The following is a 15,949-nucleotide window of genomic DNA, read 5'->3' as shown; positions in this document are numbered from 1 at the left end:
CGGGGGAGGGGGGGGAATTGTCATCGATTTTTCACGGCACCAGCGGGGACAAATGGGGGAAGAAAACCTGGCTGTGTTCAGGGTTTTGTTGTTTTCTTTCTGAGAAATGCGGGTGCCAGCCTGTGCGTGTTGCTCAGCACCTGCCCCTTTCCCTTCTGGTACTAGCTGTTACTCTTCTCCTGGGAATCACTTCAGTCATAATTTTTCTTTGGAACCTGTGTGACAGCATGGCTGGAGCTGAAGTTAGCTGGTAAAGCTAACTTACCAGCGACCAATTCCTGTGCCCAGTTGACAAGTGGCTGGCAATCTGGTAGCATCCTGAAACGAGCTTTCCTAGAAGGCTAATTTTTTTTTTTTCCCCCCCTAGACAATTGGAGCAGACTGTTCTTCCTAGATAGCTGGTTCTCAGTGCACATGTTCCTTCATGAAAATAGGATTTTTTTTTTTTAAGTGACAGAAGCAACAGTAGGCTCTTATTACACAGCTTGATGTGTTCCAAAGACCAATTTAATTTTGCCTGGGCAGGGATTTATCTTTTGTTGTCTTTTTCTGCTATGTGGAAACATGGTGCTTCCAAAAGATAAATTCAAAGGTGAAGGCCAACTTGTTTATTTTAGAAGTAACTTCCATTCAAAATGATGCTGATAATGGGGCAGCGAGCTTGTTTTGAACTATGTGTCCAGCAGATGTGCCTGAGATCTTGGAACATCCTGGTGGCTTAACGTAGCTGAATGTCTTGGCCTGTTGAGATACTGGGCTTTTCATCCTGTACTTAATGGGGATCATAAGGTTTGTGACCTATGTGAGTCCACCCCACCACAAGGTGTTGCCCATGAAAAAAGGTGATATCCGTCAGTCTGAATGAAGACTAATGATTTAAGGGTTGAGACTTTTTGCGTTCTTATTTGGTTTTTATTTTTTCTCTGTTAGTCACAATGGGAAACACAAGAAATTCCATGCTAGATGAATATAAGAAATAACAGCTATGAAGCAGGGCTGTAATTCCATTTGAGAATAGGCTGTGTTTTTTTCTGAGTGTTGTTGTTTTTTCCCAGCCGTTTAGTTAAAAAAAGTTAACATGCAAAACTTACAGTGTTCTGAGCATGTGGACTTATTCCCTTAAATGCCTGAGGGGTTTACAGCACTCTCCAGTACCTGTATGAATTCCGCTTTCATCAAAGCAGTAGATAGGTGTATATCACAAATAACAAATTACCTGCAAAACAACACTTGGCTGTAAAATAGTAACATTCATCTCTGCTACAACTACAGTTGTTTTCCAGTGTTGCATTATCACTAGTGAGCTGTGCGAGTGGCACACTTGCCGTTTGACATCAGCAGACCCGCTCAACTGCTTCATAGTTCCTGCCGGGTTGTGCAATACCCTGTGCGTTTTGGAAGCTTCCCTTCGTGCCAGAGGAGCCTGTAGGCTGTATAGCGTCTGCTTGTCATTCCTGGCTGGAAACGGCCGTAGGGCTGAAACGTGATCAGGTCACCAAAGTGTGCTTCCAAACAAGGCAAAATCAATTTGCCGATCATCTTGACCTGATTCATAAATACAGGAGATTAATCAGGATGATGATGGACTTGTGGTCTAGTCTGGGACGTTGAGTGAGGAAAATGTTTATTGGCTTTGCCCAGTATAGTGTTCCCCATGTTAATGCAGTGCCGAACGCACCAGAAATGGGCTGCTCTAGCAAGATGTATTGATGGCAAATCATGGGTTTAGTTGATTTGGTTTTGCAGTTGACCATCATTATAGATGATGATTTTTTTTTTCTCCATCAACTTGTGGAGAAAAACAGTCTTTATGAAGAATGTGTACATACGTGATAAATAGTATATGTTGGTTAAAAAGTGCAAGCTCTAAGTGGTCTCTGCATTCACCGGAAGATGAAACCAGTTGAATCATAGATATACACCAGTTAAATAATCTGTATACATTTTGTAGTATGGTACTATAAATGGAGGATATGTTGCTATTAGCACTAAGCCAGATGAATAATTCTTTTGAAGGTCTGGAATATCAATGATCCAATTGAAAATGTGTCAGCTGAGATGAGTCATGTGTTAGCCTCATTCAGTGACTAAGAAGTGGAACAGCCATCGATGTCCAAGCTGAGTCACAGCTTCTGCATATTTCATGAAATAATTTTTGATTGATAATGACAGAACACTTGAAATTGCTGTATTTGTTTGTATTGTAATTTGCAGTCTGCAGAACACTAGTATACATCTTGTTTGAAAGATTAGCCAAGTAGCTAGAACAAACTGAAGCAGTATTTCAAATGTGGTGTGTGAATAAGGAATGGCGTCCTGTAATTATCTCCCTTTATTTTTATTTTCTGTTATACTTATTTCTTCCTTGTGCCACTATACATGTGCATCATGAGGAATGAGGCAGAAATGACCTTTCTGACTGTGAGATAACAGCACTTTAAAAAAACTGGTATCAGATAAAAAAAATCCTGAGTATAGCAGAGTAGCAGACAGTGTATCAATTTTGTTCTTAAAGGCAGTCTTGTTCATATACTGTGAGCGTTTATGGATAAAAAGCATGAGAACTGATCATTTTAAACCTTTTTTTTTTTTTTTTTTTTTAAAGATTGTCAGGCAATTTGCTGGCCAGGGGTAAGAGGAAGGATTTTTAAGAATGTAAAACTCTGTGGTCCTCTTATTTGCTCTGTTTGTCTTTGTTTAACTTCAGTAATTAATTTCAGTGGAGACTTACAGTGAAATAAGAAAGACAGATCAAAAGCAGCACCTCTCCTAACCAAAGGGTGAAGGATGGTCTGCATGATTTGGTATTTTGCAGTGGAATGTATTGGGCGTCCTTGAGGGCATGGGACAGAGCAAAGAATACCAAGTTGGCCATTGCTGGTCTGATGGTGAAAGAAGTCCAGAATACAGCTTTCTAGCCACAGGACTTTTCACACTTTAAGGGGGGAAAAAAAAAAAAAAAAAAAAAAGGCAGCAAAACTAAACCACAAGTATAGAAAATAATACTCAAGATCCTCAAAATTGGTGTTAAGGCAGAGCATTTAGACTTAGAAAGTCAAATTCAAAGATACTTCCATGTTTGATAAACTCTGCCTCCAGAGATGCACAGGTAGTTCAGTCTATGCAGTTCACACCAATATCCCTGTTCTTTCACAGAAAGGTTCTTGCAGAACCCTGATGTCAATGTATTGATCTTGGTAATTCATATCCTTCCCTATCTTCATTTGCATCCAGCTCTTGATTTAGGATTAAAAACACACGACTGCAAAAAATTGTGCAATTTTTGTCACTGACTTACTTTGCATTTACACTTCTCCCTCTACATATGCCCTTACTTGAAGTTCAGGGGTCACTTTCTCTGGCTACACACCAGAACAAGCTATGCTGGTTTGTACTGATACAAGAAATAAATTGTGCTTATTCTCTAAAACCATCACTCTTCATGAGACCTGTTTTCTTGTGATGTTCTGGGCAACCAAACTTCCCTTTTCCTGTGTCTGCTATAGGTTGAATCTCAATGAAGGACTTGATAAGTTTGGGTGTCTTGGAGGTAGTTACTAAACTAGCCGTTCATCTTTGGGCCCTCCAGGTTATCCAAAGGAAAAAAAAAATGTTGCTGGTTTTACCATACAATGTAATTGTGCTTTCAGGTCTATTGGTGTTGATAAGGCTTGTTTGAATTTGGCAGGTAGAATAAAACAACTTATTTCTGTCCTTATTTGAAAGTGGAAAGAATGGAAACAAATGCATGTATAAGAGTGACAGAATATGACAACACATGGACATGCAGGAGATTAAAGATGAAGTGAATGAAGAAGAAACTCTGTAAAGTGACTAGAAATTATTAGAAATGCTAATCAACACTCTGTTCCAGCTAGTCATTAAAAATGATAAAAATAGGACTTAGGTATTACATACCTTATGTAGTGGGTTTTTTGCTCTCCTTATCACACCTGTTCAAGTATCAAGTCTTCTAAGTTCATTGTAATAGAGATGAACTCTCTATTTTATTTAATATTGCTGCCTTTTATTGAGGATAAAGACAGACAAAAGAGAAATGGAACTAGAACAGAACTGAATTGCTAGTATTATGTTGTTAGATGCAAAACTGAGTATATGCCCTTTCAAAAATTGTCTGACAAGTTATTTCATAGGAATGAATGTTTCTAGAAAGAGCCGCAATAGTGTATTTGTAATTTGTAAAATTCGTTTGCTGGTGAGGGGTCTGGAGCACAAGTCTTACGAGGAGTGGCTGAGGGAACTGGGGTTGTTCAGTCTGGAGAAGAGGAGGCTGAGGGGAGACCTTATCGCTCTCTACAGCTACCTGAAAGGGAGTTGTGGCGACGAGGGTGTTGGTCTCTTCTCCCAAGTAACTAGTGATAGGACGAGAGGCAATGGCCTCAAGTTGCACCAGGGGAGGTTTAGATTGGGTATTAGGAAAAATTTCTTCACTGAGACGGTGGTCAGGCATTGGAACAGGCTGCCCAGGGAGGTGGTGGAGTTGCCATCTCTGGAAGTGTTCAAAAAACATGTGGATGTGGCGCTTCAGGACATGGTTTATGGGACACGGTGGTGCTGGATTAATGATGGTTGGACTTGATGATCTTGAAGGTCCTTTCCAACCTTAGTGATTCTATGATTCTGTGATTAAATAGCTATGGTTTTTGCCATATCCACCTGTCTGCTTGTTGCTGACTTGTTATGACATCATGGTGCATGTTCCTGCACAGATTTCTGCATCACAGTTCTGCTTCCAGCTGCCCTTTCTTGCAGGAATGTAGAAAAAATTAACTTTTTGTAAAATGCTCATAGTACGGAAAGATGCATTCAAAAGATCATCACTGAAGTTAATGTAAACAGACAGTTGTTGCCACCGTGTATGTTGTGGGTGTCTGGTTTTGTGATGTGGGTTTTTTGTTGGTTCTCCCCCAATGATGCCTTGCAGGCATTTTGTTCTTTGGAATTTCTCTTTCATTATCAACATTACAGTGGTGATGTAGGAGGTGGTCTTAGCCACTGGATAAATGGCCTTTCCAAAATAATTTCAAAGCTTCCAACTTAATTCTGCCATACCCCTCCTAACCTTCCCTGTGGCTGATGTTATGAGCTTTGTGTATGAGCATGTTGAGGGTTTTCTTTGGTGGTGTTTTGGGTTTTTTTATTTTATTTTTCTCCTGAGTTTGTCAAGCTAGATTGTCAGAGTCAGGTTTTTCAAAAATAATGTATCATCTTGCTTTTACTGAGCTACAAGTTGTGGATTCAGGTTGCTGGTAAACCCTCCACCACAATTACAAATGTTTACAGTTGGTGGAATTTCCTTTTTTGTTCCCCCCAGTGACCTACATCTCATAAACGCTGTCTTGTCTTTGTGCTTACGCTGTGTGCCTACTCTGTCTTTTTGTTTGTTGGGTCTGTTCAATCTGTTTGTGTCTTGATTAGTATCTGACTAAAGCTCCATCTTATAAATACTTGTAATAAATTACATCAGTATACTTGTATAAATTACATCAGTAATTTTATGTATCTAAGCAGCTGCTGGTATCATATGTGTGAGTATATGATACTGGCTGTGTGCATAGCTTCCCAGAGTTGGGAGGGTTAGTATGCAGCACTTTCAGCTAACAATAAATACAGGGCTGTGTTTTGGAACAATGGATTAAGGCTGAAGCGTATTTTGGCTAGTTAGGAGTTTTAGAAGTTTTAACTATGTATGGCATTTGTGCCAGTAATCGGTATATACACATAGTAGATAAACAATATTTTTTTAGTTGTGGGGTTTTTTTGTGGCTGCCTAGCAAACCACAAAATTTTACTTAATAAGATTGAATAGTATATAAAAGACAAAGCAAAGATGCTTCAAGATTTTTGCAAAATTGAGGCTACAGGGGAAGACCTCTGTTTTTTCTGAGCAGCAACCTTGAGGGTTCCAAAGACCTAAATCACCTTTGCAAAACTGAACAAAAGTGATCCAGGAGGAACATTTTCAAAAAGAACAGCCTATCTGCTGCTTAATAAGTTCATGTCAAAGTTTGGACTCCTGCCTGGGATGAACACAAGATTAATTCCTGTAGTTACATCAGAGGTTAGGACTGTAACATCAGGTTGCTCCTGGCCCAAAACATCTATATAGTGTGTGAGGTTTGGGGTTTTCTTCTTAAATTGAACTGGGTTTACTTGCCGACTAGTAATGCATTCATAGAAATAGTGATGTTTCCCTGTACTGAATTTTTAAATGCCCTTTGTGAATTGCTGTGTGTGACTCCTAAACAGTCTTGTAAGCTTTGGGGCTAATGACAGATGTGGCTGCCTTGCATGTGTGTTCTTCTGCCCAAGGCTCGTACAGAACAGTGTAGTCAGTCTGTTCCATGCATGAAGAATGTGAATGTCTACTGGGTCCCTCTTATGCTGTGGAGCACAGCTTTTTAATGCTGCCCTGAAGTTCTCTGACTTTCCCATCACTCAGGTCAAGTTTTCTTTCTCTGATCTTTGGTAATAGCCTTGATTTATTTTTTTCCTGTGTTTTACAGTGGTTTGAACTTCATTGATTTGATGGTGCGACAGGGGAATATCGACAACCCTCCTAAGACACCACTTGTTCCTGGGTTTGAATGCTCTGGAATTGTAGAAGCTCTTGGAGATAGCGTGAAAGGATTTGAGGTAATATTTTCTTTATTTTCAGAGCAAGACTAAATAATCACCAGTTCACTGAGCATGTTGTCCCTAATCCCTTCTGGTCTGCCAGTGACAGCAGCCTTCACCACCGTGTTGAGATTTGAAAGGGTAATTTTTCCTTGTTGCTTCCCAAGCATGAGAATGACCTCTTGAATTAGTTTCTAAAGCCACCACTGTCATCTCCTTTAAATCCTGCCTGAAAAGTCACTTGTGCCATGTGCATATCATGATGGCTAAACAGGAACTGGAAAGCATGACTGATGTGCTTTAAGAAAGTAAAAGAAATTGGGTTGACTTGTGAAGTGTCTTCTTGGCCATGTTTGCTGTCATCGTTGCTCTGTTCCTGAAAACCCATGCGCTGCTGATTCTAGTTCCAACTTTTGACCTTGAATAACAAGACACCCATCTACAATAAGCATTGCTTCTTAAAACCATGTGCATTCATGAGACACAGATAAAATTGGGACTCTGATTGTGGGTATTTGACTTAACCTGATCACTTGGGAAAAGGATCTATTTCACCTAATGGAACAGTGATAAATGACAAATAGTTAATGTATATAATAAAGCTTTCATAACTGGTTGGCATTATGTACTCTTCGGTATCTCTTATTACATATAAACGGCATTCTGTCCTACCTGCTATTCCATTATTGATGTTAAACATCTATATTCCCTCGAATCTTGCACTTTATTTCCTAAGTAGATAGAAAAATTTTGAAATAAAAACTGAGTTAATGCACGTCAATCCTATCTTAGCTATTTGCTGAATCAGTCGTGTCATCAAGTAATTGCATTTTCTGAATTATTATTGTATCTTGATCTTAAGAAGGCAATTACCTAAAATACTTTTGTTTAAAGGTAACATTTTTGTTCTTCTAGAAAAGGTGTAAAATTTCTCAGCTGAGTCAAGATAATGGCCAATTTAGTTTCTGGTGGGGTCTCAGTGATTAGTTCTTCTTAGGACATTTCTCTGCCTTCCCCTTCCTGTCCCATCTCTGCCTTGAAACAAGTCATAATCTTCCAATGTTTTTTGTGATGAACAATAACTTCACTGTTTGAAAAACTCTACTACTTTGGTTGTTCGGCTCTAGTATGTGGTTTATAGCTACGCTCCATATCAAAGAATATGCTATGAAAGGACTGTAGAAAGTCTGTGCTCTAGATCAGCATTCTCAGTTCAAAAGTTCTTGCTGTTTTAAAGGGCATCATGAGGCTACAGCGTGTGGTGCTTGTTTGACTAACATTGCACCTGACTGAATATACTGGGTCTCTTTTAACATTATATCTTTGTTCTGACTATAGAACATGTTTGTGCTCTGCTGTACTCCCTGAAATTGAGAGAGGCTTGTGGTGTTTTATTTTTTGCATACAATCTGAACAGCCATGGTAGTGTTTGAGTGATCTAGAAGAAGGGTCAATACTCAGAATAACTGCTGTGCACAGGTATGAACCCATCAACAGGAGAACATACCATGAGGAAGATGCATGAACACTGTCAGTTTCTTTATGGATTTCTTGCACAGAACAGGAGCACACCAGATCCTTGTTTTCTCCTTGACATGCTGTTACCGCTGTCCATGACAGTGGCAGGAATGGTAGATTGCACCCTACATCTTCTGACCTTCTTTCCCTTTGTAGATCTCTTCCAGTTAACGTCGTGGGCATTTCATGCTCTGCAAAAATGTGTCTTACTGGCCTTTAGTCTGTACTACCTGAGATACTACACCTGAGAGATTGCCAGCCATTTATTGTCTTCATTTGCTGTGATGGTGTTATTGTATGACAAATGACAGCCTTGAATGGCAGTCCATTTTGACAGCAATGTGTAAGAACACATTTTACATTGAAAGAAAGTCTTTTTTGTGGAATAATAACGGAATAATAATTTTAAGGAATAATGCCTATTCCTTCTCCCATTAAAAGAAAAAGCTATTTTCTGCTGAGCTCAAATGTATCAGGCCTGCTCTCTCTAATTGTGGGGATGATTCTCGGAAGCTAAGGCCTAATCTGGCATGATGACTAGGCTCTGTATAGTGTTTGACTTAAAATATGGTATTTATTATTACTAAGAAATCCCTTGGGAATTGCCAAGAGAGACTTCTCTGCATTCTGTCTGGTAATCATTTATGTTTGTTTGAAAGGATATAGGACATACTAACATCTTCACTAATTAATCCTAGCAGACTTCAGATTTTAGACCCTTCTCTAACAGCAAAAGGGAACCACAGAGTGGTTACCAGTGAGGCATTGTTAATTTGAATGTGTTTTTCAAAAGGAGGCGTCATTTCAGTGAAATTGGAATGACAGTTCTGTTTCAGCATCCTCATTCTAAGGGACAAACCCTTCAGAACTGTCAGCAGCACTTCAGCTTTTAGCAAACCCACAACATCCCAAAGCCAAAGTGATGACAAGTACTCGGGAGACCAAAATGTGCTTGGTCTGAAGGTAACTGTGTTGTTCTTTAGTCCATTGCTGTGGAATATAGTTGAAATATTCTGAGAACAACCTGTAATATTTCTAAAGCATTAGTGGGTATCAGTAGAATGTAAGCTAGAGAATATCAGGCAGATAAGCAAAGGTATTTTAGAGGGACAGCTGCTGTTAGTTTTGATTAAAACATGAAGTCCTGAAGTTTGATGCTGTTCCTGTCTTATTACTTATACTGTGGCTCCATTGAAGAGTGCCTTTCATGGTTAAGGATGCTATTTTTGTTGGTATATTATAGAACGGCAAAGAGGTCTAAGACAAGGTAAAAGATACATAGGGGCTGCTGTTGACAAGCCATTATTGAGAGTTTGTAAGAGTCGTGCCTATAAAGGCTTTAATATATATTGGCCAAACATTTGCTCATGGTGACTCTCCCTAGTAGCCCCAGCAGACCAATTTCTACTTCTATGCTGGTGTTGCTTTCCAATATGACTGTACCCCTGCAGGAACCTCAGAGCTCCAGTTACCTTGGTATTATTCTTGTCCATCTGTGGGGAGTCACTATCTCCATTTTAAAAACCTGAAACTGCAATGAAGGTCATTATACAAACGTATGAATTTGATGTGCCTGGACCCCTGGAAAGTTCCTAGGAGCAACCGACTGTATCTAATATTAGCATTAAATCTTTATTTCTCCATAGTGAAGTAGCATTTCACTACTATACGTTTTCCCAAAAAATTGAGTAGATAAATGTTGCATTCAAAGGGAATATTTCATTGCTCCTTTAAATCCTGTCAAATTCACTTTGTAGGCTTGGTAATGCCTCAGAATCCAGAGGCATATTTTTGAGGTGGCTTGTTTGAAGTTGCAGGATCAAATTCTGCTCTGATGCGTGGCTGTAGAAATGACAGTCGTGGAAATGTATTGGTAGAATCAGTTATTAAGATACAGAGTGGATACAGATGGTGTGATCTTGTAAATGAGTGGTTTCCAAGTCCTTTCATGTGTTCTATCTACCAGAGCACAAGGCCTCCCCTTCTCAATCCACAGAGAGGAAAAGTAGCTCTACGTTAGCATGAAGACTGAGAAAGCAAAGTGAAAATTATCTTAGGTGTAATTTTGTTTATGCCATGTATCTCAATATAATATTTTTTCCTTTTTTTCTTTTTTTTTCTTCCTGTAAGAAAATTTCCTGGTTATTAGTAAGAATGCTGTTTTTTATTGCTTTACAGCCTCATTTGTTATTTAGGAGCTCTGCTAGCAAAATACGATCTGTATTAGTGATGATGGAATACTGCTCCATCAGAGAAGCAATGTAGCAAAAAAGGTGGCTTTAACTTTGTTTGGATATTTTTGTGAAATTCAGCTTTTTAAATAAATACAGTTGAAAAATGGTAAAAGCCCAAAGTTGAGCAGCTTAACTGCTATTTTGCCAAACATGTGGAGCACCATTATCTTCACCATCAGTCAGTGACCCACAGCTTGAACAGCAGAGTTGCAGGTCTTACAATTTGCTTTCTACAGTCTCAATTGCAGCCATATCGGTAACGTTGTTTTCTTCCTTGTTTGTAGATTGGAGACAGAGTCATGGCTTTTGTAAACTACAATGCATGGGCTGAAGTAGTATGTACCCCAGTAGAATTTGTCTACAAGATCCCAGATGACATGAGTTTTTCTGAAGCTGCTGCGTTTCCCATGAACTTTGTAACTGCCTACATGATGCTCTTTGAAGTTGCTAACCTAAGAGAAGGCATGTCTGTGCTGGTTCACTCGGCAGGAGGTGGGGTGGTAAGTTGGAACTTCTCTTACTTTCCTGTCACCAAGTAACTGAAGCACTCTGATGGATCTTGAGTTCTGAAATGAGCCAGACTCCGCAGTTTGATTTGGTATCGGACTTGCCTATGTGAGGCATTGCGGTGGGAGGAACTGCGTCTGTTTTCCCATCAAAATGCTGATGTGAACAGTTGGCAGGAGCTTCTGGTGAAATAAAAATGTTCTGACAATAAACTCTACCCAAAGACCCCTCCAAAATCCTCTAATCGGTTGTCAGAGATCATGGAGCAAGTGTTGTCCCAAACATTGCATTCTTGAGCCTATGCACCTTGTACTTCTGTGTAAAAGAAGGCTTTAATGAAAGGAATAAATAAATCAACTCCCTGCACAAGATGTTCGTAGGTAACCATAATCCTCCTTGCAGTAAATGGCCCTCTTGGAATATTCCTGCAAATACTGTGTGTGAGTATGTGTGTCATGCTTTCTCTGTGAAAGACTTTTTTTTTTTTTTTTCCCTTTGTTATAGAGATATTGAAAGCAATGAAAAGCATTATCATGCCAACCCTGAGGAAAATATACAAATGCTGAACTTGAGTCAGTGGTGGCTGCAAGCATGTCATGGTTTGGATCATTAGTAAGGAGGCATTGCGTTGCATAAGCAAAGCAACAGTAGGATGAATTCAATGAAATAGCAGGCCACACAATGAAATAAAAAGTCAGCATTTTGTGTTACCAGTTCCTTGAACTATCTTTTCGGAAAATCTCTCTCCTTTGGAAAATATTTAAGCTTGTGCAAAATATTAAGATACTGACAAGAGAGTTTGTTTACATTTGAAATTATGCAGTCCTTTTCCATAAGACAGATTTTTTTATGACCTGAGAACATTAACAGATCTCAGCCTTTCAAATTGGGGTACCTCTTCTGTTTTTGTGTTATACCTTATTTATGCTAAATTAATATTCTGTTGTCTACTGAGGTCTGGTGGGCAGCCTCAAACACCTTATCCCTAATTCTGTGCCCTTAGACCTTCTTTCAGGGTCTTATACAAAAGTGAGCTGTAATCAAAGGAATAAATTCATGAGTTCCCTGTACAAACTATTTTTAACTAACGATAATCCTACTTGCAGTAAATGGTCCTCTTGGAATACTTCTGGAAATGAATGGAATTTATAATCTTATTATGCTTCGGCACAGTACAACCTAGAGCGTTATGGCTGACTTTATTGTTCTTTAATATTAAATCTTTTCATGTGGAATTTAGGCCTGTTAAAGCAATGTGAGGCCACACGTTCAGGGGGAATGTATATTCTACAGGAATCGAAGGCTCAACTTTAGCTGTAAGGCCATTTGCCCAGCTGACACTATACAGACGGAGGCTGAGCATACCGAATTAGCACAACACCCAAAAGCAATCCCTGCGCATATGCATGTGTGAGAAAATGAACTCCTCCTTATTAAGATAAAGCATCCTTGCTAAATTTCTTTATTTCTCTTCCTTTTTCTTGCCTGACTTGCCTCGGTTATTTCTTCCTTCTCTTCCTGGAGCACTGTTAATGCTCTACCAACCTCCATGTAGTTGTGTTCAGTAGCATCCAACCTCTGTGCTGGGCTGCTCTGTAAGGAGCTGCTGGCTTCCTCTCTCATCACAGATGCTCAATGAGCAGCTTTTGCCTGGTCCTCTGCCATGACTGCTTGTGGACCTCTGAGAGAAGCTAAAGGAAGGATGGGTCCTTGCTGGCTGCTGGGAGAGCAAGGAGGAACCAGATCCATCACATGCTAAGTAGTTAAATAAAACAGTTTCCAAAGGAAAGACCAGAGATGCAGGAAGAACAGCCAAGTTGACCAAAAAGTGACATAGGTCTGTGTATGATCCAGGGGGGACTGTGCCTAAGAGGGAGAAAGGGGCTGGTAGGCCTACAAGGCAGGATGCTGATCACTGTGTCTCCGGGGAGAAAGTCTCATGCAGCCTGCTGTTCCTTGTAAGGGAAGGGCACGTCTAGCTAGAATTGGGTAGGAAGGACTTCTCCCATCGCTTGATGGGTCATACAGGTGAAATATCATTCTGCAGACACATGGAATTTTTTCCTTTCTGTTAACGAGACATAATGATTTCAGAGGGGTCTGCATTGCTCTTTAAACCACTCTAAGAATCTGACTATTAATACTTGGAAGAGTTTAACAGCCTCAATCAAACAAATCACTTTCACAAAGTTCTTAGTTAATAAACCAGAAAACTGGCACTGAAATCGCTATGGGAAGAGGTATTTTTTTGTGCTGTTGCTTTAATAGATAGAAGGCCTATTCCCACTTTCAGCAAGTAGGAAACCTGTCCAATTTGTTTCTAAATGTCATAGAAATTCCAGAATGCTTGAATGAGACAATAGGCTCCCTGTGGGACTAGAAGTTTGTAATTGTTCCTTTCTCATTATGCAAGATCATTATTTTAGCTGCCTCAGGCAGTTTATGAAAAAGAACTTGTTGCTTCAAAACTGTTTGTGAGCTTCTTTGTTCTGGCTCCCCAGTCTGCTTTAGGAGGATCCTGCAGCTTTTTCAATAAATTGAGTCTGGGAAAATTCTCTAGGACCTTTGCTTATGTTTTGCCTCAGTTTATTTATGTGGCCCTATTTTTGGTAGTGAGGTAACTATAGCAATTTCTTCCAATCTATGCCTGGGGTATAATTAGTATGTGACACTATCCCTTAATGTCTGACAGGATGCTTTAGATAAGTCAGTTTACTTATTTCCAGAAGTTTCAGGGGACATCAGAAGATGATGTAAAGAAAAAAAGGAAATGTACCAAGATAATTTACCTTGAAAAAAGACTCATGTACCTGTGTCTGTTACAGAGACTTGAATCCTGTTCCACATACCAAATGAGTACCCTCCCTGCCACCCACTGAGTGGCAGGGCGTCATACGATCTTCCCAGTTCATGGTAGGAAACATGGCTAGTTGTAGGGAAGCACCTTGTCTCTCTGAACCAGGAGGAGAGGTGGACACTCACAAACTCTGCTTCTGACATTGTTGGTGTATTGTAGCCTTCCATCTGAAGAGGAGGACCTGCTGCAGTGCTTTAGAAAGTGGGTTTGAAAGGAAGGATTGTACTTGCTTTTGTTTCCTAGCCAGCTTGTTGATTTTGATGGTTTGGAAAGGGGCTACTTTGGGGCTTGGTTTGGTTTTCCTGCCTCTTTTTTTTTTTTTTTTTTTTTTTTTTTTTTTAATTCCCCTCTTGAGATGGGGCAGTTAAGAGAGACTGACTCTCACTGCTCAACCTGGGCAGTGAGGTAGGCTGGAGAAACTTTAGGGGCCCTTGTGGTACAGGCTTACAGTTGCATTGCATGATTCAATCAAACTTTGATGAGAAATTAAGACTTTGCAAAGCATTCTGTTATCATTGCACGAGCTGCTGCTGACCAAGATCTAACAAGCGCAAGGGTTGTCATACGCACTTTCAGGCCTCTGCTTGGCAGGATGCTGAACGCTTCTGCTTAAACTGTTATATTGAGTAGCAGGGCGGCTCAATAATTTACAAAAGATACAATTGTGTAAGTTTAAATGCTTAAAGCTACGGAAATGTTAAGTGCCCTTCTGAACTGATTGGTAAAATAAGGAGAAAGTCAGCTAACACTGAACTTCAAAAACTTTCTATTTTCCACGTATAGAAACTAATGCTCAGAAATACAAGTTTGCAAGAACATACGACTTACTGTGGGACATATATTGGCCTCTCGTAACTGTAATTTATGTTTGAAATAACTGTAAGACAATGGTAGAGTAGCTCCCTTCACAAATATACTCCCACGTCTTCTCTCCGCGTCCCCCCAAGTGAAGCAAAGTGGCAACTGAAGAAAATACACTGAGAAAACTGAGCAGTAGCGTGCACCCCGCTGTGACTGATCTGCTGTATGAAGCAATTAGTTCTTTAAAATGGTGACTGTTTAAGTCAGTGCGTTCAGTGCAAGCCACAGCACAGGCTTGTACAAGATTATAAAGTTGCTCTTAAAATTATTAATGTAAACTGTACCCTGGATTAGTTGAATTACTGTAAATACAGGACTGTTGTATTAAAAAAAAAAAAAAAAGGGCAAAAAACTTTAGGCTCATCTCTTCTAGCCTTGATAAAGCCAGTCTCTATCTCTAGCATCTCCCTGGAAAATGAATTCTTTCAGGGATTTAGATTTGTGAGAGACAGCCATTATGCCCATTTACTTGTTTGTTTGCTCTTTATGTACTTCCTATTCTGAATATTTAGAGCACAAAACTTTGGTCATTTACCAAGATTGTGTAAACACTTTAATTTCATCGCTTAACCCCTCAGACGCAAGGCAGAATTATTAGCCAATTCTTTAGTATTTTGATTTTACAGGTGCTAAAATTAAGCTGCTTTTCACGCAGGAGCATCTATTGTTATCCTGAAGCTGTGATCTGACCTTCCCTTTCAGGCTTAGCAGCAGAGGAAGTGCAAGCAGAGTAAGTTAGAAATGCAGCTCCCATGTTTGAATTTGAAGGGTAAAACTGACTTGGCAACAGATTTAGGTCATCCTGGCAGGATTGGTTACTGCTTGGCAGGAGCCCTCTTTTTGTGTCTCCCCTGCATAAATTGCAAATATTTGAGGATGTGTTCCAAACTGAATCACTGAAGTGGTGATGTTATATCTGACAAAGAACTGGCACTCTGTAGTAAATCTAGTCACCTGCTATCACAGGCAGTGTATAGGAACCCTTTGTAGAGAATTATTAAATTTCTTCTTAAAAAAACCCAAAAAACAAAAAACAAAAAAAACACAACCAGTGTGTTTATCCCTTCAAATTCTTTGTGCTCTGTCTTACTCGGTAAGAAATCTTTCTCAATTTCCAGACTATTTGTGGCCGGTTAATATATCCTTGTTATTCTGCTGGTGTCCGTTAATTAAAATTAGCTACTCTTTCCTCCTGGGGCACTTCACAGAATCACAGAATCACTAGGTTGGAAAGGACCTTCAAGATCATCAAGTCCAACCATTAATCCAGCGCCACCATGTCCCTAAACCACGTCCTGAAGTGCCACATCCACACGTTTCTTGAACACTTCCA

General features: G+C 39.7%; 1 protein-coding gene across 1 annotated transcript in view; it reads left to right on the top strand.

Annotated features, from left to right (window-relative positions):
• The first annotated feature begins 3,778 nt into the window (after positions 1-3,778).
• The window catches only part of VAT1L (vesicle amine transport 1-like), a 56,263-nt gene continuing 44,092 nt past the window's right edge, over positions 3,779-15,949 (top strand). Inside the window, exons 1-3 of the mRNA XM_010296781.1 lie at positions 3,779-3,825; positions 6,528-6,657; positions 10,676-10,891. Of these exons, the coding sequence (XP_010295083.1) occupies positions 3,779-3,825; positions 6,528-6,657; positions 10,676-10,891 (393 nt within the window). The remainder of the gene's footprint in view (positions 3,826-6,527; positions 6,658-10,675; positions 10,892-15,949) is intronic.

This window comes from Phaethon lepturus, unplaced genomic scaffold, assembly GCF_000687285.1.
Source record: "Phaethon lepturus isolate BGI_N335 unplaced genomic scaffold, ASM68728v1 scaffold11781, whole genome shotgun sequence".
NCBI lineage: Eukaryota > Metazoa > Chordata > Aves > Phaethontiformes > Phaethontidae > Phaethon > Phaethon lepturus.
This window is presented reverse-complemented; position numbering and strand designations above follow the sequence as displayed.